Source organism: Zosterops lateralis (genome assembly GCF_965231275.1).
Source record: "Zosterops lateralis genome assembly, chromosome: 3".
NCBI lineage: Eukaryota > Metazoa > Chordata > Aves > Passeriformes > Zosteropidae > Zosterops > Zosterops lateralis.
Genome location: NC_139764.1, coordinates 72,436,811 through 72,459,603, shown reverse-complemented (window position 1 = coordinate 72,459,603; position 22,793 = coordinate 72,436,811). Strand labels below are relative to the sequence as shown.

The 22,793-nt window shown below is 35.9% G+C and overlaps 1 protein-coding gene across 1 annotated transcript in view; it reads right to left on the bottom strand.

Annotated features, from left to right (window-relative positions):
* ASCC3 (activating signal cointegrator 1 complex subunit 3) overlaps positions 1-22,793 on the bottom strand; it is a 253,462-nt gene that overhangs the window by 4,093 nt on the left and 226,576 nt on the right. Inside the window, exons 36-38 of the mRNA XM_083857723.1 lie at positions 17,670-17,894; positions 5,355-5,506; positions 4,693-4,843 (exon numbers count right to left, since the gene is read on the bottom strand). Coding sequence (XP_083713849.1) covers positions 4,693-4,843; positions 5,355-5,506; positions 17,670-17,894 — 528 coding nt within the window. The remainder of the gene's footprint in view (positions 1-4,692; positions 4,844-5,354; positions 5,507-17,669; positions 17,895-22,793) is intronic.

Here is a 22,793-nt window from a genome sequence, read left to right as displayed (position 1 = left end):
TACTTTTCAGGTATAGGTTTGACCATGTAATGTTTCAACAAAATGTATTTTCATTTAGATTTTGCTCGATGTGTCTGATTACCTTCTCTGTGCTGGAAGGCCTAGGGGCCTAATGAAAGCTCAGTTTGCTTTTTGCAGACATGATTGCCACGAGTCATATTGACAATAATAGTACATGGAGTCATACTGACAATAATAGTGTATGTCAATACATAATTAGGGATACAGCAGCCAGGCCAAGCAGACCTAAGGTCACGCTGCCCTAGGAAAGGTGGTGCTGTCTCTCTCTCCAGCGTTCTCCTCACCAGCTCACTGTGCCCCTCTCCATCCCCGGTATGTTGGCATTGCCATGCTGGGATTGTGCAGCTAGATGGATCAACTTGCTAATCATTTTGGTGACAGCATGAACTTAGATCAGCTTAAAGCTGATTGTGGCAACATATCCTCTAATCCTGCGACTCTGAGTAAGCATGAGCCTTCAGTGCCACTGAAGGAAGTGGTCCAGCCTCCTCCCCTGCTGGCACAAGCATTCACGTAGCCACTATTGGCTACGGGCCATTTTGACTGTCAGTGAGAGGGTTGATAGGATTCCTCCTCCTCCGCTCATCCCCAGACGCTCATTCCCACCTCCTTGCCTGAGGCAGACACAGCATTTGTGCAGCTGTGTGGTGAGCTGGGTCAGTCAGGGGAGGTGAAAGCGGCACAGGGAGGGCAGGACTGCCCATTTTGGCTGCAGCACAGACTTATTTAGATTAAAATGGCTGCATTACCAGAGCCTGGCTAAACTGAATGAGAAAACTCGTTTCAACTACAAACTAATCTCCCTCTCCTCTTCTGTGTATTGCATGAACACCTGTGTCTGTTCAGTGCAGAAGGTGGGAAGGCCCAGCTGTGAGTGCTCAGGAGCTGCAGTGTAAAAGCAGGGGACAGAGATGAATTACACTGGCATTTGTAAAGATAGCTAGGAAACAACAGGAAAATTGTAACAGAAACTAAACAGTTAGGACTTTAAGAAAAAATATCTCTCTCTTGGTCCCAGTTCTGAAAGGAAATGGGGAAAAAAAGGCAGCACTTTGAAGAAGATGAAAAAAATACCACCAACATTCTTACAACATTCTTACAACACCAACATTCTTAAGTAAATCGTTGCCAGGATTTTGATATATTTAATACATAAGACTACTAAACCCACCTCCAGCAGATCACATGGATGACAACTGGAGTAGTAACATCTCAATTGGCAAATGATTTTACATTGGATGTAAAGGTTTTTAAGATGAAATTTAGGGTAGGAACTTTACAGACCCACTGTGTGAGAGTCTCTGTGCATCTAAGCAGGGTATTTCTGCTGAGATCAGGAGAGGCACCCTGATGTAAACCAACCTGGTGATCACCTCTTTGATTGTACTTTAGATATCATTTACCTTGTAAGCTTTTATGTGTCTCAAAGGACAAGACCTGTCACAAATATGTTAGAACAAAGTTTAATTTCAGCAGAGACCATAATTTATTAACTCCTTAAGTAGCATTACCTGTTACCTTCACCATAGTCTGGTTAAGATTATGATTTGGGCTGATTTATACCACACAACCCCAACATAATCTAATAATTGTCAAAGGCTGTCATGTCCTCACACAGCTTTCACAATACAAACAAAGCAAAGTAACTCTGAGTAACTTTCTAATTAGATAAGAAGTAGATTTAATAAGTTATCCCATGTAAGCTATTAACAATTGTATTTGATGATCTTAAAAGGTCTTTTCCAAACTAAAGGATTCTATGATTCCTTGATTTATCAAGTCTTGTGTATTTGAAAATTAAAGGCAAAGCTAGTACTGCTTGATCAGTGATACAGTATGCACTGCCTTTTTATCATCCATGCAATGTGGGGAAAATGAAGAAATACTTTTCTCACTAAGGAAAAAAGTCAAGTAGTAGGCAGGTGAAAATGAAAAAAAAGATGATAGGAACACAGATACTTACAGACTAAAGGTAGACAATACTATAGTAGAAATAATATTTATTTATTTTCAACCTTGAAGTTTCTTTTTTCTCTTTCAAAAATATCAGTATCAATTCAATATTTTTAAAGGTGCTTAATGGCTAAGTGACTTAGAAACTGAAAGAGATTTGTTAAAGAAATGTGATTCACAACGAATCACTGAAACACAGAGCTTTGACCAAAGAGTGGGGTTAGTCTAAATAGTTTGAATTTAGGTTGTCAGCTTTTAAAGCTCCCCTGACTTTCAGTGATGTTTAGAATTATAATCCTAAATTCTGTAAAATTAAACTCAGGCTTCCATGTTGCTTAGGTATTGTTTTGACAATTTTACTGGCTTTTTTGCTGTATAGGGAGACACAGGCACATATCACCTCCTTTTAAATATGTCAACATATCCAATATATGCATGCATGTATATACCATAAATATATATTTATCTACCAAGCTGACAGATTCAAATTATAACCAAATGAAAAATTCTTCACAAACCTTTGGGAACATCATTAGTATTTTTGCCAATAATCTGCCTCCCCAGGACCTAGCCTAATATTCCAAATCCATGAGCTTCAAGAGCTGCTATTTAAAAATTAATTACCAATCTGCTTAAAAGGCATTTTCTTCTTTCCAAATGTAAATTTTTTTCCTTTTCCCACCTACCTGAAATTTATGTAAAGCTTAAACCATATTTACCAGTTTCTTGCTAGTAATCTTTAGCTTTAAGATATGGTTTCAATATACTTTGAGTGAGAAGTAAACAGTTTTTGAGGAAAAAAATGGTTTTGGCAATTTAGTGGCATATTTACCACTTTATTTGACTCTGTTCATGTCTGGTGCCAGAAGACTAAGCTTAGACTCTGTAGTCTGATATTCTTTCTGTATAGAAAACATAGAATACAGATGCTGAAGATTTTTTCTCTTGGCTGGCTCCTGTCTGTGTGAGCACTGAAAGACTTCACATATGAAGATGCTCAACAGGCAGTCTCAATATGAACTTTAATTCTGTACAAGGTATTACAATAGGTGGTTGTGTTTTTTTTTTTTTTTTTTTTTTTTTTTTTTTTTCCCCTGTAAAAAATACTGCAAGGAATCTAACATACTGGTATAAAGCTTTCACATTTGTGATGCCCTGCACAACACAGTCATGGCTTTGCTATACCCAATACAGCTATTCCCAGCTCATGGAAACGAAACTTTCTCCTCACACGATGGCAAGACATTATGTTTTTCCCTCTTATATGCATCTGTATTTACAAACATGGATGTATAGAGGCACAGAGTCATTCGCAGTGTGAACGTACACGCCACATACACACAAGCTATTTTTGAAGAAACTGCTAAGACATTTCAATACCAGCCAAACATATTTATCTGAGGATTAATCTTCATCTATTGAATCAGACGAGAACACTGCCATGCATACAATTATTTAATTAGCAGCCAAATCCTCTGCCAGTCAGCAGCCGTTCCAGGCATACTGATGGGGCAGTAGATGCAAATCTCACAGTAGTACTGCTTTTTCTCATTACTACTGCAATTAGCACTTAAATTGATGCTTTAAACATACTAATTTCTGGAATAATTCAGGATTTGTATGTTACCTGGGATCGCCTCACTGCAGAGACGACACCAGATTGCTACGCAAATTGAAGCACTTTTGAGCCAAATAACCATCATCATATCAGACAGAGCCAATTTGCATTTTCTTTTAAAGATAACAGAATGGCAATTTATGCAAATAAATTAAGTAAGTTTACTTCTGAGTTCTCCCTGAACTAATTATAATAATGTTCTAATTTTTTATCATATCTAAAAGTTGGACTGAAATCAATGTGTATTATGTTAGAAATCTGTTGTTAAAGAAAGCCTTTTTTGATGTCAATACATTTTCTTAATTCAAAATTTTGATGTTAATTTGGTTACAAATGCAGATGTCTGTTATAGACATTTAAGTACTTCTTGTTTGGATATCTTTAAAAGGTTTAACTGAAGCTGAACAGTCAAACTGTCCTTTTAAACATTCTAATAAAAACATTTGAAGTATTTGAAGTATAGCTTTTGAAGTTTTCATCTTTCCTACATTTATTTGAAATCAATAGACTTAGAATGTGATGAATGCTAGGGGATATAACTATCCTTTGCTGTGAATGCCTTGAAAATCAAACTGAAAACAAGACTTTAGCAGCTCAACATTTTTGGAATAGTATTTTCTTTCTCCCCCCTGTGAAGTATGAAATTTTCATCTCCTTTTTCTGTTTCAAACAAAAAATGAGTGCTGGATCTTTTACTAAAAGTATTCTCAGAAAATGCTGTGTTTGACAGACCACTTCAGAAACCAGCTAAGATGACATTTGCAATGCATGTATTCCTAGTGCAGAGCTATGAAAAGGTGGATAACACTCAGCAGATTGAATGACCTAGAGAAGCATCTTTAGAGCAGAAAGATGTGGTAATACCAGCCACAAAATACAGTCTGTTACTGCTTAGCAGGGAATAAGTGAGAATAATATTAAGAAAACAGGCAGAGAAGAACCTTTGTAAAGCCAGCAGTACCTTGAAATTAGACCAATGAATATGTTGCACTTTATACAGAATGTCACATGGTATTTACTGAAGGAGAGAGAGTATTTCTTTGCCCAACTACTCTTCCTTTCCAATCACAATGATAATGGTCACAAATAGAAAGTGTTACCTGTGAAATGTGTGCTGCTGGCAACTCACTGTCCACAATGGAAGCAAAAACATTCTCTTTTCCTTCACAGGCAGCCATTAGTTCGGGAAGACACTCGATAGGTCCTTGGTAACCTCCACGTACACTCTTCCTTTGGCCTTGGCTCCACTTCCTGACACAGACAGCAAAACATATGCCCAGGGAGAGAAAGCAAACATTTGTATTCAGTTGTTTTGGTGGTAAAACTCAATACTGCGTTCTGTTTTTAGAGAGTGGTCATTTATTTTTGGTTAGCATTAATTACTGCATCATCTAAGCATCTATAGAGCTTTGCGTTATCTACGATGTTAGGATGGATACTAATGTAGTTTCACAATGGATTAAAATAAAGAGATAATTAACATACAGAGTTAGATTTGTTAGGACTTGGAACCCTTCCAGTGGTCTCTTGTTAATTTGTCGGGAATCACGGTTCTCAAAATAATCTGTGGGGGTTAATTAATCAATGAATATTGAAAACAGAAACAGAAAATCCATTTGGGAAAGCATCACTGTGAAAGACCAAGTTCTGCTTCTGATTCGTTAACGAACATTCTCAGGCACAACAATGCCATTCAAGCCCCATCAGCAGTGGGAAGTGGAAAGAAATTGGAAACCTGCTAATGCTTCAAAGAATTACATACCGAAAAAGGTAAAGATGCTGGAGCTCTATATTTGGCAAAGTAAGCAGGGATGAGTCATGTATCCATCTACCCTGAACCACCATCTGCACCAGGTTGGTTATGTTCAGAGCTGTCACCAGCCAGCCATGATGTGCTGCAACATCCAGCATTGCCTAAGCAAAGGAGACACACAATAAAAAACACATGAACGCAAATAAAATTGCATACCTGGTTCATCCAAGGAACATCATCTGATAAATGTTTAACATACAGTGATTTCTAAGCCTTAACATAGGAGTTTACTACAATTTACATCTCTATTGATGGCAGTTATGCACCTTTGGAATTAACCTTGAAAAAAGATGAATTAAATTCTCTATCATTGTCACCAGTTCTCACTCTTGAAAAGGTAATTTACACAGTGGTTTTGGGGGTGAGAACTGAAGGTAGGATCTTTTCCTTAAAAATAACTGCTCTTTAACATAACCTAACTCAGAATGAAGGGAAAAAAATCTCAACATTTACTGTAAAAGAAAAGGTTACAATTAATGGCAGTATTTATTTATATTTTGACATGAGAGCTTTCTCACAATTACATAATTATTCAAAAATCCTTGAACTATTTAAGAACACCCTCAATATATTTACATTTGTTCAAAAATTGATACTGATGTCAGTAGCAATTATTTTTTTCATTTGAACTGAGTACTTAAAAAACCCCTGGAATTGGACTAGATAAAAGCACTAAAATTTAGCTTAATAGAGGTATTTGAGGTTTTGTTCAACTGACACATAAGTTGAAATCTTGAAGAAAACTTACAAAATAGTTTATATTTTACCTACGGTGAGTAAAAGCAATCAGAAACAAAATGGATTTCACCCTATTCATTGTAAACAGTTGACTGCCTTGAAAATGAGGGATATTTGGCTGTCTCTCCTTTGGCATCTCTATCCTGATCCTGAAAAGCTTTCCCAAAGTACACAGAAAACATAAGCAAACAAACACCCCCTATCCAGCTATACATAGATTTCAAAGTGTTAAAAATCATTCTGGCTTCCATGTCTCATGAGTTTCTGTTCCATTTCTACTTCCCATATTTTGACAGTACAAATAAGAGGTATACTGGTAGTATCATTAGCATGAAGATCTAAAGCTAATTCAGTATGGATTTTGCACTGCAAATGGCCCCATGGGCATGAAAAAAATGGCTCTGCTTGCTTTTTTCTTGACTGGACTTACACTCTGGTTAGTCTGAAAGTGAATTTAAGAGTTTTTCCAAGGGAAAAAGCACCAAACATGAATTTTTAGTTTCAACTTTTTTTAACAGTAAATGCAATTATTTGGATTCACCTTGTCTATAGTACATTAAAAGAGTTATAATGAATAATGAAAGCATTTCAGCTGGTGAAAAAAATGATGCTATATTAGTTGTCTTGCTTATTTTGTTGTTCAATAACAATATAATCATAATAAAACGAGGGTCCTCATATTAAAGCACTCTAATTCATATTGGAGTAGAAAGTCATATATTTAACAGTAGTTTACCATGGAGGGAATTTAATGATTAAAATTTGATTAAAATTCTAGAAAATAGTTTTTTTTTAACAAAGCAAGGAACACTGATATATTGAATGGTTTCAACTCCTTTTTAAATACCATATTGCTGTTAGGAGGGTTGTAGTTTGATTTTAAGACTAGGTTTCAGATGTTTCCATGGGTTTATCTTGTAAACACAAATGATATTGTTTGATACTTACTTAGGCAGCAGGTACCTGCACCATTTTAACTTATTTTGCAGCCACTAGTGTAATGAGGAAAAGCTGTCTGTGTAAGTCTTTACATTTAATCAAATGTTTTACAGACAAACAAAAGGCAGCATTTACTTAAGGCAAACTAAACAGTGAAATCTTCTTTAAACAAAGGAGTTGTTTACACATGCAGAGCTATTTCAATTAAATTACACTGATTCTGGAGAAATACTGACTTTAAAGACACAAGTTAGTTTCACTCCTGGCTGAGTCACACAGTTTATTTTAGCAGTTTACAATGCAATTTCAACAGGTTTTTTTTTCCAGATTGGGGTGATAAGATCAGTGACACTTAGAAAAATATTTGAAGTGTTACCCTGTATTACACAAATGTTGTCTCATTTTTCATGAATTGTGGCTAAAGGGCCTTTCAGCTTATAAAGATCTAGATTTAATATTTAATTTTTTGGAGGAAGAGTCATAGCATCCTGAAAGTCTCTAACATTTCTAGTGACCCTAGAACCAGTATCTCACAACAAAACCTTACTGGTTTCCATTTTCTGTCTTTCCACTTGGCTTGCCAAAGTGATTTCCATGTAGATTGTTTTCACCAAATATAAAATAAAATTATGTTAGAAATCACATTTGAAAGGAGCAGCTTTGTGGCCTGCAGATTTATATGTTGGCTCACATAACATTTACTCACATAAGGAGGAAATTGTTCTCAGCATCAGACTGGAGTCAGTCTTTGAAACTTACAAGGTGAGTCGCTCTTTATCTGATTTCACATTTTAAAGGATATTGAAGATTATCCATACAGTACAGTCTGTGTTTCTGAACAGTCTGTGTTGCTAAGGCAGTCTGGTATCAGCCTCCTGTCCTCCACTACCTGATTCTTGTTCTTTTCTGCTATTCTGACAGCCTGAAACATCATGTTCCCCAGTGATGATACTGCTGTACATATGTGAAGAATAATGGGTGCACAGATATCCTGTATTTTCCATGAGTGACAAGAAGAATACAGTAAATTGTATTTTTAGTCAGCATGAAGTAGTGGCATTTATATATATCAGTGGAATATATATATCAGTGGAATGCTTCTGAAGATACACACATAACACTGCTTAATTTTTTTTTAATCTATCCCTCTCCTTCCTTTTAAACAGAGGTTTGAAAAGAGGAAAAGAAGAGTGAAGATGTAAGAGAAAGATAAATCTAAAACCAGCTATACTTTGAAATTAACTGGAGGATCCTTTCACATAGAAAATCTCCTAGACACTGATAGAGGCCTACAGATAGATATCCCGTAGGGAGTAAGGAAAGCCTGTGTGTGTGAGACTCTGTGTTCCACATTGTTATAATGAATCCACATGGCAAATCCTCTTTTCCTCCTTATTTTCTGCTTCTTCACCCATAGAATTTATTCACAGCATCTCTATCTGGATGTGAAATCCAAGACAGTGACATTGTGAAAAAGTCAGAACAATGGTAAAGTTGGCTTGTTTCATGTGCTGCCTTGGAAACCTCCACACATTTCATTTTCCTCTTAAGTGTAAAACACAGAGATGCTTGATACTTAAATGGTTACTGAAATTCCTATAAATACTCAAGGTAACAAATTGAGTAATTCTCCTATTTCCAAATGTAAAAATAAGCAACTAAACAAAGAATATAATACAAACTAATAAAATTAAAGTATTTAATATTTATGTTATCTGATGAATAATGTATTTAGTCTTTCTAGTTTATCTAGTAGCTACCTGTTTATTTGTTGTTATTTTTAAGTCAAAACCAGTATAATTTTATAGAAACTTGTGGCTTTTCAAGCCCTTATTTTGGAAAGTAGTAAATAAATTCTAAATATCTTACAGCTGGTAAGATTGGAACAGATTAAAAGTATTATTATAAATTGGGAAATGGCACAAATTGGTTACCTGCCTTTCTAGCCTAAGAATTTAAACTAACACAGGATAATTTCATCACACAGAAAAACTTAAAAGAAGAGGACAGTGAGTGCAAAAAGTGAAACAGGAAACAGTAAAGATGCTTTAACTACAGAAAAAAAAACCCCAACAAAAACAAACCATGTATTTTTTGGTAAGCCAACAAATTAAATAATAATAATAAAAAAAAATCTTCCAAGCCCACCACTTTTTAACCTAAAGTAGAATAAGTGGGGTAAATAGATGGAGTCAAGGGAATTATTGGTTGTTGTAACAGAAAATATGTTTACCATCTTCTTATTTGGAGCTCCTTCTGCGCTTAGCAGAATAAAAACAGATGCCTATGCTGAGATGGGTTTTCATTAAAGATTCAGGCAATAGCTCTTAAGCTTTCCAAATGTCATACTTGGACAGTTACAAAGTAATAATAGCAATTAGTGACACCTCCTTTACATTTTGTCTGTTACTATCTATAACAGTTTGGCTCCTGCGAATGTGGGAAGCAATGACCTATTAATCACCACGGCTGGGGCAGCACAAAAACGCCAATGATCAACAACTCACTGATGCAGATATTGTCAGCTATGGCAAAACTTTCATTCTGATGGTGTTCAGAACTGAGTGTCAGAATGTATGGATCAAAATCTTGTTACTGCTGTCATCATTCCAGAAGTGCATTAAGATGAAACCCTCAGCATCTATGATCAAATTTTCATCTTATTTTCAGGAGCAGCAGCTGCTTATCCTTAGGTAAGGAATGATTTAAACTGATCAAAGTGTACCTTTCTGGTCTAACATGAAGCTGCAATTTAACAGTCTGTCTCTTTCTAGCCGAAGTTATTACTGATGTTTGGAATTTAAATGATGGTTTATAATTCCCTAGTTTGAGGGGAAGCAAAGATGGAGGCAGGGTGTGGAAAACGTGTAGCACACTCACGGATAGCAAAATATTGCTTTTCTCTGGTGTTATTAAGCACTCCCTATGTGTGCACAAAATAATTTGGGATACTAAATTGTTCCATAATGAACATATCCCCCACTCACCCCCACTCATTTAGGAGATTTTTCTGGCTAGCAAAATATCCCAATTGCTAAATTCTTTATTCTGGAGACTTTTCACAAAGTTTTTATAAGTACTGTTTTTGGTATTACTTTCACATCCTTCATTTGAAAGTCAGATACTCTGGATCATTCTTGTATGACTGGGTAGGTGGCAGGGGACCAGACTAAAACTAGCAGAATTTCTGATCTATCCAAATGACTTAAATAGCTTTTTCCTTTAAGATAAGCTATTGAAGTGTTAAAAGTGATACAGCTTGCATCTCATTAACAGAGACTGCATACTGCTTAGAATAATTTCTTCTTCTTTTAGAAGTCACCTGTCATATAACTCTGAATATACTAAGCATTTCAACTTAAATCCTGTAAACATAAATGTTAATATTTTGTGGATAAATTATATTTAAGGGAAATGTCAATGCAACTATAATGATAACTGCTCTGGATACAGAGGCAAGCTAAAGAAGTGTAAGAAATGCCATTCCAGTTAAGAATTACACGTATGACTACTCAACTAGAAGTTGCGTGCCTGCAGTGATGCCACCGGTGGCAATGACTTCATGATGAGGCTGAAACTTCAGCTGAACTCAGGGTGAGTTACATGGTTCAAATTCATCTACTCTTAAAAGATTAATCTTATTTTTTGTATCAGTGCTTCACAGACTATGACACTTTCTTTAGTGCTTTTCTCATGAATTTGACGTTTAGTCTAGGACTAAATTTCAGTTACATGTAGGAGCTTAAATCCATAGATCTATTCAAATCATTAGAATTGTGCCTACTTACAGCTGTTTAAGACTACAGAATTTATGTGACAAATATTTATAGATAATAGACAAAAGGGTATGCATTTTACCTATTTTCCTAAAAACCTATGAATTCAGAATAATAGTATTTTTTTGCACATGCTTCAAATGTAGGAAGCCTTCCAATACATAAGATTATATTATGATCCACATGTGACTTGATATTCTGCTAATACAAGTAAAATATTTTTTCAGATGTTAAAGCAATGCCATGTAGTTTAAGTTTCATGTTTTTATACAAATCACGACTATGATGCTTCAATTACATATCTCAGAAACAGCAACTGACTTGAAAAGTTGGAATTTACTTGAAGAAGTACTAGAGAGAGTTTAAGGTCACTACCTTTGGTACATTATATATCAGTAAAACAGGTATCTACAGAACCTTTGAAATTCAGAGGTCTAGTCCAAAACTACTTTTTAGAAATGTTTTAAACTGGGGAGGGGGAGGAGTTCTTTCAGATCAGTTAAATCACCCTTGCACAGCTGCATAGTTTCAGCCCACAGAACATCCCCGCCTTGTACTTCATCAGAGATGTAGTTGTATAGTTGTAGAATAAGTTGTAATTAATCCTATTCAGGAGGCACTCCTTTTATACTGCCCTCTGTATCCTACTTCACTTTTTTTTACAAGCACATCCAGTCCCCTCTTCCATATGCTCTGCCACCCCCTATGAGAGACTAATTCTTCATTCTCCCATCATCATAAAGGTCTCACTGATGAATGCAAATTACAACCTTCCTAGCTGCTTCGTAAGATTCCTATCCCTGCATTCATCCTTTAGCCTCCATAGTAACATTATTAGTATTTTCAGGACCAGGGAAAGGACAAACCATTTACTGTCTACATTTAGTGGAGTGCAACTCTTGGGTTCTTACTGATTTCTTTTTAATAGTATTACAGAAATAAAAGCAGCCACAGGGTGTGATACCAGCAATGTAAACTTAGTAGGGCTTAACTCAACATTCAGAACTCATTGAATCCCAATAGCAAATTTATTTTCAAATTATTAGTTAATAAATTGATATTCTCTACTATACCAGTGAACTATAAAAAGAACAAAAGGTTTTTGATAAGAATTACTTTGCAATAAATGCCAATTTCCTAACATAAACAATGTTTTAAGCTGGTGTTTGTTCCAAATATTACAGAAATTGACCAAAAACCATGGAAGACACACAGCATCTTTCTCATAATGAATCTGTCCTCTTTACATTTTAGTCAGGTTCTAAGTAGGAATGTAATATTTTGAATATTTGTCAATATTCAAAATTATTTGAGTGCATTCACAAGAATCCTTTTCAACAGCAAGAGTTATTCCCAGTAACTTTCTCCTGAACTTTTAGCCCCTTAAGGTTAGCATTCAGGAAGCTCAGCTGCTGTCTAACAAACTTAATTAATCAAAAAGTCATTTCCGAGCTGTAACTATGAGTAAAAGTGCTTCAAGTGTGCTAGCAAGCCTACAAGTTAATCAAAATGCTAATGCAGTACAAATTAAAGTTGTGATTAACATTTCACAGTAGCTGCTTAAGTGAATTGATCACACAAATGGGTTAAGCATTACTCATTTCCTCCAGCCCCAACTGGGAAAAGGTTTGTCATGGGTGGGGGAGGGATTATGCACAAGCAGCACCAAATCATCAATAAACTGCCACCAAGATGCTTCCATACACCAGATCACTGATTATCCACAGCAAGCAAAACTCCAACACCACAAAGGTAACCTTCCCTTCACCCACATATATACCTACACAACACAAGCAGGCAGCATTTGCAGCCCAACATGTCCAGGTACTTTCTCTACAAAGTGATCCACTGATGTTTAGTATCCATCAGTGAGCGCTGTTGTACAGCATAAGCACTACAAGATTTTTTGATTATTCTATTATTTCCACACTCCTAATGTGGACTAATAGCCATACAGCCATGAAAGCAGCCGGTATTTAAGTAAAATTGCAAACATTGTGCTACCACTGGAATATTACTGCATACACAAAGAATATGTGTAGCATCTCGAGAGATGTGGCCTCTGCTCTTCACTTGTTTCTGAGTAATCCTCTGCATTCTCAAGTTAATTTGATTCTCTTGCCTTTGCTCAGTAAAGCTGCCCATTTATTTATAGTTGCCAATGCAACCATTACACAAAAGCTCTTTCCCTGGACACTTCTGGACAAATCTTACACAATTGTAAAATAGGCCTTTCCTGTAACTCCCACCACCTGCCAGCAAGCAATTGGCACACCTGCACTACCAACAAGCAATACATAAGCTCAAACCACTCTTAGGACCTTTAAAAACTTTTCCACTTCCTCATAAGCAGAAAAATGAAAGATCCAAGGGACATGGCTCTCCAAATCAATAGTTTTAGTGGCTGTTATGATCTGAGGAGGTTTGGGGAGGATGAGAAGTGTAGAGCCAAAGCACATTCTCTTTCTTTGAGTCCCAAGATCACAAGATGGGCTCCTTTGTCTTTGCATGGTCAGAATTACTTTTGTGTACTACTGGTCCTTCTGAGGAGCCACCATCACTCACCCAGCACAGTCTATACTGTATATACAGTAAGTATTTAGTACATAAGCCACCTCTTAGCTGAATTGGGCAGCATATTTGTTCAGTATTTGACAATTCTGAACATTTCTGAACCACAAAGAAGATTCTCATAAGAACTATAGCAAAAGTTGCAGTTTAAATGACCAGAAACAACTGTTTTAGAATGGCTAAAGCAGTATTATACAATCACCATCTAGCTAAGGAAACACAGTGCTTAACCCAAAGAGTATTCTTCTTTCCTGTCAAAATTAGATTCTTCAAAGGAGTAACATGGTGGGGAAAGACAGGGCATCAGTGATAGCATTACAAGATCCTTGTTACAGGGATAGGCACATTTTCTAGGCAGAGTAGTCTTTCTTCTGCAGTTTGGAATCTGTTTTCATGTCCATCTTCTCTCAATGCCCAGCTACCCTACTGAGATGTGTTTAACACATCCATAGGTAAACACTTCTCAAAGGTTAGGGCTGAGCTCCATGGCAGTTCTACTCCTGGCAATTTTAAAATATTTTATCAACGATTATACTACAAGTGGAGGCTTGTGGCCAATTCCAATGCAAAGCCAGCAACTGTCACATTATTTCTGAGAAGAGACTGCCCTGCTGAATCTAAAAGTGATGGTATTACTGCCTCAATTATCCATTTCAGTTAATGCAAATATAGGCAATAGTCTTAGAACAGCAGAATAAGAACTGATCGCTGAATACACAGTCACAAAATATAAGGCTTGACAAAGAAAGCAAAAAAAGAGATTAGATTCAGTTTCATGTATTCTTAAATAAGATAGGAAAGAAAGGTGGAGTATTGTCTTTATAATAATAATTATATTTTATAAAAATATTAGAAAAATGGAGAAATGTTTGATTTTGAGAAGCTACTGGAGTGGTCAGCACAATCTTAATGGCACTTCTAGCTTTTCTCAGTAAAAATAACAGAGAGTGCTAGGCTTGAAGAGAAAATATTTTGTCTATTGTAATTGTACTAGAGGTATCTGAGGCAAATAAAAATTAAATGAGTTGGCCAAGGTCACACAGTTGAGTTGTGGCTCAAATTTTTTTGAACCATGGGAACCTTCTGTGCTTTATCTATGAGAGCCTGTCTCTGATAACAAACTAGATTTTAACTTGAGGTTTTCACAGAGCAGGGGGGTTCCTTCAGCCTAGTTAATGCCTCAGTGGCCATTCATTACAGAGATGGGAGTGGGAGCAGATAGGCATTCACATCCCAAAAGGTTATACACTGCTATTCCCCATATTTCTGCAGTAAAAGGAAAAGATTCTGCATTTAATCCTGGGTATGTAAATACTAAATTTTAACTTGCTATAATGAATTCCACCTTTATCTATCAAATATTAACCATAGGAAAACTGTAACAGAATGTATTTCTTCCTTTCTTTTTTATGCTAAAAATTACATTCCCTTATTAAGCCAGCACCGTAACTCCCCAAATTCTGCTAAATGCTAACGACTTCAATATTTCATCACAAGTATAAACAAGAGAATTCTAACATAGAGCCAAAACTTTTAAGACATCTAGGGAAAATTATTTAAGAGTTGCTGCATAATTTTTTCATTAAAGGATAGTGGAATCTTACGTGGAATCTGTCAGCTACATTTATCTATGTAACATGGTTTTCTGCTGGACCAGTAACAATACTCAGCCAGAAGTCACTAGCAATGAAAAAGCCCAGAAGACGTTGGAGAAATGGAAGGGGGAATAAAACGTGGGATAGGAAAGGAGCCATGGAAGGGAAGGCTGATTCAGGTGAAAGACACCACACAAGACTGGAGAAATTAAATAGTCTGTCATGGAAAGAGGCTTGCTTACATATCATAGCTGTAGATGGCAAATCTGCACTGCAGAGGACGTGGGATAAAGGCCTGCTGTATAACTACCCATAAAAGCTCTTTGGAAGATCTTTCTTTCTTGTAACAGAAAAGCAATGCTCATATGAAAAGTCTGTTATTCATGTGCCCACATGTTCAGGTCTCAATATGAATACAACCTCAGCACTAAAATAATTTGTAAGCAAATAAAAAATTCAATGTAACTCAAAAACCAATTCCCGCCTCACTGCTGTATTTAACGTCTGATGAGGAGCAAGTGTGTGTTCACACACACAGACAACAACATCCACTGAATCTGTTCATCAGTGGATCCTAACATGCTTCAGTTCCTTTTCTCATAACTAACATCTTTTTTTTCTACCTCTGCTGACCCAGAGTTCATCAGCAGGTCAGTGCTAAGGAAAAAGGTAACAACCAGTACTGAAAGTGTAACCCTGTCCATTGCTTAGATTCTGGGAACTTTAACCTCCGTTTGGAAAGCGTGACTAATAAGATGGAACCAATAATCTCCTGAGAGATGTAAACCATGTGCCAACTTGAAAATACAAGAGTGCTTGCAAGTTTTTTCCTTTTTTTTTTTTTTTTTTTAAAGTTTTTATAAAGTTTTTTTAAAGCTTTTTTTTTTTTTTTTTCTTAAGGTGCCTGAATATATAACATTATGTAGTCTGAAGGTTGGAGTGCCAAGGCATAGCATGGAATGGCATTTTTCTGAACTCTCCTTCAGTTTAAAGGAACTGTTAAATATTTTGGATTTTTTTTTTTCCTAAGCGATTACGGCTTCTGAAATACACATGATGCAGTAGCAGGATTAAGAAAATACATTTATCAGAAACACACAACAAATTAATTACTGAAAATATTATTTAAGTTTTCCCCAAAATATGTAATTAAATCCCTAATGCTTGCTCCACAAACATTGATTTGTATATTATTGTATGTGATTTCTTTGAACAAAAGGTGAATTTTCTCACCTGAGCAGTTGATGCTTTTTTCTATTAATAACGGAATATATGGCATAGCTGTTTCTACACTTTCAGCAGCATGATTTTACTGATTTGAAATGTTTGAAACTGACTAGCATCCAAGTACTGCTGGTTGCCAAGATTAGGATTGTGTAGCAGTAACATCTGTGGTGTTATTTGCTTCTTATATTCCCTAATTTCAGTTTTACTTCATTCAATATTAGTATTTTAAGCTTATTTTTATTAGTGTAAGGTTGAGCTTTATCCAAATTGCTGGACTGAATTGCACACAGTATTTTCTCTGTCTAGAGCACTGATTAATAGTTTCTCATAGAGCAGTTTTACAAACTGCCAGGCTTGACACAATGATGTTTGCAGTTACCATATTGCCAACAGGCTTCAAACAAGAACAAAGCTTCTGTTTGATAGTTGACAAACAAATCACTGAGGATATTAACATTTGAGCAAACAAAAACTGTAGGAAGAAAGAAGTACTGGCTCTATTTTACGGATATTGAACCCAGAAACATAAAAAGAGTAGTTTGTTGAAAGCTGCCTGACCTTCAAGAACCTGTGAATGGGTCCTTGTGCAGTTCTGCTAAAGAGAAGAATTCTTCCCAGGAGACTCAGAGGGTCAGTTGTTTCCTGTGACAGCTAGAGCTCACCTTTCCTGCTGTAACTGTAACTGAGCTTTCCAGATATGGCAGCACTCTATCCCAAACTCTAATTGCTGCTTTAAATGCTTTTGAGGTGGCAGCTGTGCTTGTGATTGGTTGTTATCCATACTCTCCATGGTCAGTTTAGTTTCTGTGGGCTGCAACTGCAGTACAACTGTAAAAATTCACAGGTCTCCAGGGTGAGTTTAAAATCTACGTTTAAAAATGAGCTTTTTGACTCTGTGATAATTGGGCCATAGAAGATGTATCTTTGCTCTAGCTAGAGGAGCTTAGGGAAAACCCCCACATCTCACCCTGAATCGGATTTCAAAACATGCTGTATTTGTGCTTGGGAGTCACTGTAGTGCTTTTGGGTGCTAGAAAAGTAGAAGTACCCAGGGGAGATAGGTTCTCGGACATCAGCCTAACAATCTGCAGGGACCACAGCCATGCCAGAATGACTCTCACAACATTCCACAACACAGAGATAGAAAGCTGTTGCAAAGAAAGCAGAGGTCATTATAAGGCAATAGATGCCTCCAGTCAGAGAACCAGTGTCTTTAAGTTTGTTTACTGCCAGTTCTGTAAAATGGGAACCATTATGGGCATCCAGTTCCTCCCTAAACAAGGCACTATAATACCATGTGGTACCAGCTCTCTACAAGATTGCAAGAAATCTTCAGATTGTTCTATATTCAAAATATGACAACACTCTAACAATAAACAGTAAACCAACAAGTTACACACTGAAATGCATCACAATACCTGGCATATTCTGATTGCTTGGTCCAGCACCGTCTTTGTATCAGTTGCATAATCTGGACAAGGCAGCATGGCATGACTGAAGTGGGCTTGCAGCAAGAGGTGTGTTTTTGTGTGTGAACTGTCAAATGAATGGGGATTGACTTCAATTGGAAGGTGTTTGGCCAGTTCACTGTTCATCTGATCTTCATTGTGTCTCACAGGCAGATCTGTGTACTCATCAGCATTCTTAAAAAAAATAAAAATCATTATAATTAACTTCAGAATAACTATTACTGCTTACTGAGGTATTAAAGGTATATGCATTTAATTTACTACAGTTAGATTTCAACACGAAGATAGCAGCATTTAAATGTATAGAAAGGGAAGTTATTTATCAAAATCACACATGGGAAAACAATAACTGATATAATATTCTCAAACATTGACACACTTATAGATTTTAAACTTTTTTTTCTTTCACATAGCTGATACTAACATTAGAGAAGAGGAAAATAAATGCAATGAAGTAAATATATTAACTGGATGGATTCAGTAGTAGAAGATGACCCACAGGCATCCAACCTCATTGGCTCATAAAAACATTGTAAAGGTTAGGTTTAAAGAACTCAAAACCTCGTAGTTTCAGTTTTCAGCTTTTAAATCTTTCTCTTGGCATTCAAAACCCAGTAGCTTTGAAATAGCTCCGATACAGTTCTTTTCAAATATTTTTTCAATATTTTGAGCAGTCAGTGTCTAAGCAACTGATGATGAGTGATCAAAACAAAGTGCAAACTTTTAAGTAGATGGTGAAAACATTCTCTGTGTTCCAGAGTGGGACTAATGCTATTCATGCCAAAATGAAAGCTGTGTAAGAACTTTCTCACTGTTGCAAAAAGGAGCTGCCCATCAACATGTAATCTAAATGTAGTTATACATTTATATCATCACAGTGGCTGAGAGGAGCAAGTACAACTGTTTTGGTATCCCAGGCAAAGATGCCAATTCTCCTGCTTGGGAAATCCACTGTCTTTGAAAAAAATTCAACAGCAACATCCTAGGAACTATAATTTAGGCTAAAGAGTCAGTTTTGTGACTTAATTGGGAATTTTTCCCTTCACAAAATCCTCTTGTGCATGTACATGTGTACATACCATTTGGAGTGAGAATGATCTTTCTAAATTATAAAACTTGCAAGTAAGGTAAGTTTTATGTGATATCTTTTCTATCTGTAATTTAAGAGAGTGTATTTCTTTTGTCATAAATTAAAAAGTCATTTGAGGAGCCTGAAGGGCAATGTCTTCAAAACTACAGGCTTAGCAGAGACTGTTAAATTAAAGTGTTCAGGGTTTTATATTCCTCTTAAACTATAGATTCAGTATTTTGCATTTTAGTCTTCAATTTCATCAGACTTCCTGCAAATGCGTATTAATGAAATATTCACAACAGTAACCACTGAAGAGTGAGGTAAAGAAAAATGGCAATTTTAGGACACCTAATTGAACTGCCTAATTGACTTCAAAAAAACATATCCCCTCATTAATATCCTAAGACATAGAACCTTTTCTGACAATTCCTAAAAGCAGTTGGATAGCTGTTTTTTTTTACCTCCTTGAAAACTGATAGCACAAAATTTTCTATTTTCTTTAATGGTGCAAGGAAACTACGTCTAAACTGTAAAAGGAATGGTAACCATCAGAAAAATTAAGGTTTGGAAAGAAAACCAGAATGTCATTAATTTATTTCATATCTCAACTGCAGATTAGAAGCGAAGACTGAATAAAGACAACTGCTGCTTAATCCTGGATGTCTCTCCTAGATCTCTTGTGAAAACTGTGGTCATTTATTCTCTGAACCTAAGGTCACAATCTTTTTAAGCCCTATAGAAGGCTGCATGTTTGCTTCACTCTTTTTATTTAACTGGCTTCTCCTTCAAAGATATTTTAAAGAATATTTACCAAGGAGATTTTTTACTTAGTTTTGCTTTGCAGTTTAAAGTAGCAGAAAGAAGGCGGATCAGCTAAGTCAGTCCAGACCAATTGGCACCCCTGAAAATGCATTTTTCCTAATTCTTCCCCAGCACATGTTTTATTTACATCCAAAACACTCCTCTTATTTTAAACAACTTGCCTACTTAATTTCCTGTTTGTGATCATTGACTGTAAGTAAGTGAGGTTCATTTTCTTATCTGCATCATGTAGGTAATTAAAGGAAATTGAGAATGGGTAGTGAAGCTTTTATACAACTGAGAATGAAGCTGAATGAAGGGCACTGAGGTCAGCAGAGTCCATTATATTTTTATGTGAGAGGCCGGTATGTCTGCCCTGTTCTTGTTTGCTTAGTGTAGGCTGGACAGACTACTAACTGCAAATCTGTTTCTCTGATTTGCCCAGCTGTCCTTGAATAAAGACATCTTCCATTGCAAAACGTTAAATGACAGTGATTGACAACTCTGTGATGAACTCTGCTTGTAACCCCCTGCTACTGTTTTCAGGTTGCATAAGAAAAGACAGAATAAAGAAACATCCTTTGTAATCACCTCAAATGGGCCCTGCTGTTCACTCAATATTTTTTCATTTTAGTTTTCCTTTTCATTACAAATCTCAATCTGTTCTGTAAAGGCTGTAGCTTCAACTATTCCACACAATATATAATATATGTTGTTTTAGTACATCATATCTGAACACTGTTCTAACTTCCATGGGTGAGGAAACAGATCAAACTACATATCAATCATTAATCTTCATTCTAATGTCAAGAAACTTAATACAAACTTCATAGTTAAACTACAAAGCACTGCTGTGCATTTTTCACTTCCCCTTTTTTTCCTCTTAAATCAGAGCTGTTGCAGCCCATGTACAAATAATAGGTTTACAAGCACCTACACAGTTAAACATAACTTGGTCTATGCCAGGAGATAGCCAGGAATTTTAGCTACAGGTTCTGCAACTGTGCATTTGGTAGTCATGTCACGTCTCTCTCTCCTACATTTCTGTGATGGACTTTCCCAATAATGTCTCCTTTTGGGCATTAGAGACTGCTGCATCATTTCAAGGGTGTAGGAGTCATCTCAGACTTACATTTCAACCTGCATGCAATACAGGGTGGTCATATAGGAGACAGTAACTTGCACTGCCAGTGAGAAATGTCACACACAGACCTGCATAAACTCAACAGTTACATTTTACAAGGCCAAAGGGCTATTCTGGTAATTGAATTCTGTTTCCTGCATAATAGCAGCCACAGAATCATCTTAAAATCCTGTCTACAACATCATGCTCCAAATATGCAGCTTACCATCACCTTTATTTGAACTGTCAGAATAGTATTAAAAGGAAACAACTCATACTATTTTAAAATATATCTTTTGCAGTTTTGTGGTACTATCAGGCATTTTAGGAGTCAGACCAAACTAAAACTTAAATAAGGTATCCAACGCAGTGAGTACTGTGGTCTGCAGAGTCCATAGGATTAAACCCTCCCCAAGATTTTCTTTGTACCCACAAAAAGTGCAAGTTTGGCTGAAATTACTGATTTATAGTGAGAGCTGAGCTATAAACTTATACTACATTTAGATCTCCTAAAATATATTAAATCTGGAGTAAATACATCCTGCCACTTTCTCTGCAGGAGAGAAGAGGATACTTGTGGACCACAGAGAGAAATGGAATCAAGGTGAGCTACTAAAGAAAACTTGAATATTTTAAGTTAAGTGCAGTCATGGGAACAGTAAAACTTCTAAAGTTAATGAGTTCTAGACTTTAAAGAGCAGTTGATTAATTTGTAACAATGAAGGTCTAAACCAAACCAAAAATAGTTTCTCACATTCCAGAGTTGAACCAGTAGTCTTTTCCTTAGCACTGTTATTGAAACTGCCTTAGAACTCACTGACTGTCTGTATGTTCCTTTCCTTTATATAACTACTGTGAACCCAATCACATAATATTTTCAACTCTAATAAACTTGCAACATATTTTGCTCTTTCACGTTTCTGATGTCGAAAGAAACAAGGGAAAAAGCATTCTTAGAATATTTTGCTATAAAAATAAACAGTTTTTAAACTAAAATATAAAAAATCTTGCAGCAGACTAGTGCTAAAATTAAATAAACATAACATAACATAAAAAAGGAGAAAAGACGAGGATCGTTTTTAACTAGTACAGTAACTCTGTTCTCCTTACCTGAAACTTGATTTAAATTACATAAGCTTCTCTAATAATCTAAGTACATGCTGAAGGACTGCAAAAATCATACATTTGTGAATAGTATAAATAAGCAACAATAAATAAATGTGGGTGGTTTTTACAGGTGTTCTGCAATTAACAACTAATTAATACATTATGAATTTTAATTCTCGGCTACTACAAGTACAATGGTGCACCAATATCCAGCTTATTTTCCCAAGTGAAAACAGCATATTTTTATCTTTGGAAAACTGGACAGGTGAACATAAGCTCAACAGCAGTATTATTATATAATTGGCTTTTGTCTTTTACATTGTACAAAGTGATACAGAGTACTCTAGTGCAGCATCCAGACCAGACACATTGTGCCACAATGTATAGGAAGCAGCTGAAATATAGATTTTGAAGCAGCCTGTACTTGTCCTCATTTAAGTGATACCTACTTACCCCTACTATAGGGTAGAGAAAAGAAATATGGTCAAAATAGAGAAATAACAAGGACTAATAGTTTGTGAGAAGCTAAGTAACACCTGACTTATATTCACAAATTCTAAATTTTTCTTTGAGGATATTTGAGCTTTTGTACTTAAAATCATTTGGAATTATGTCCAATTTTACATATATACACTTATATCTCCACTCATGTGCTGACTAAAATGTAATTAGATCCTATTACCTACATCATAAGGAAAATTTTAAAAATTGGTTAACTAAAGCTCCCAAGCTATCTTCCTTTACCCGTGATTTTCCCAAGAGAAAAAGACAAAAGAATGACACAAGTGTGTACTATGAAGATTATTTAAATTAACCAACATATCTACAATATCTTTTACTGTCACATTTTGAAGGGTGAGTTTGATTTCTAAGGAAAGACATTACATTTACACAAATGTATCCTGACAGGCAGCTAGAAGATAATCAAGCTTACATTTATATTCAGAAAACTAATAAAGGTGAGGAAAAG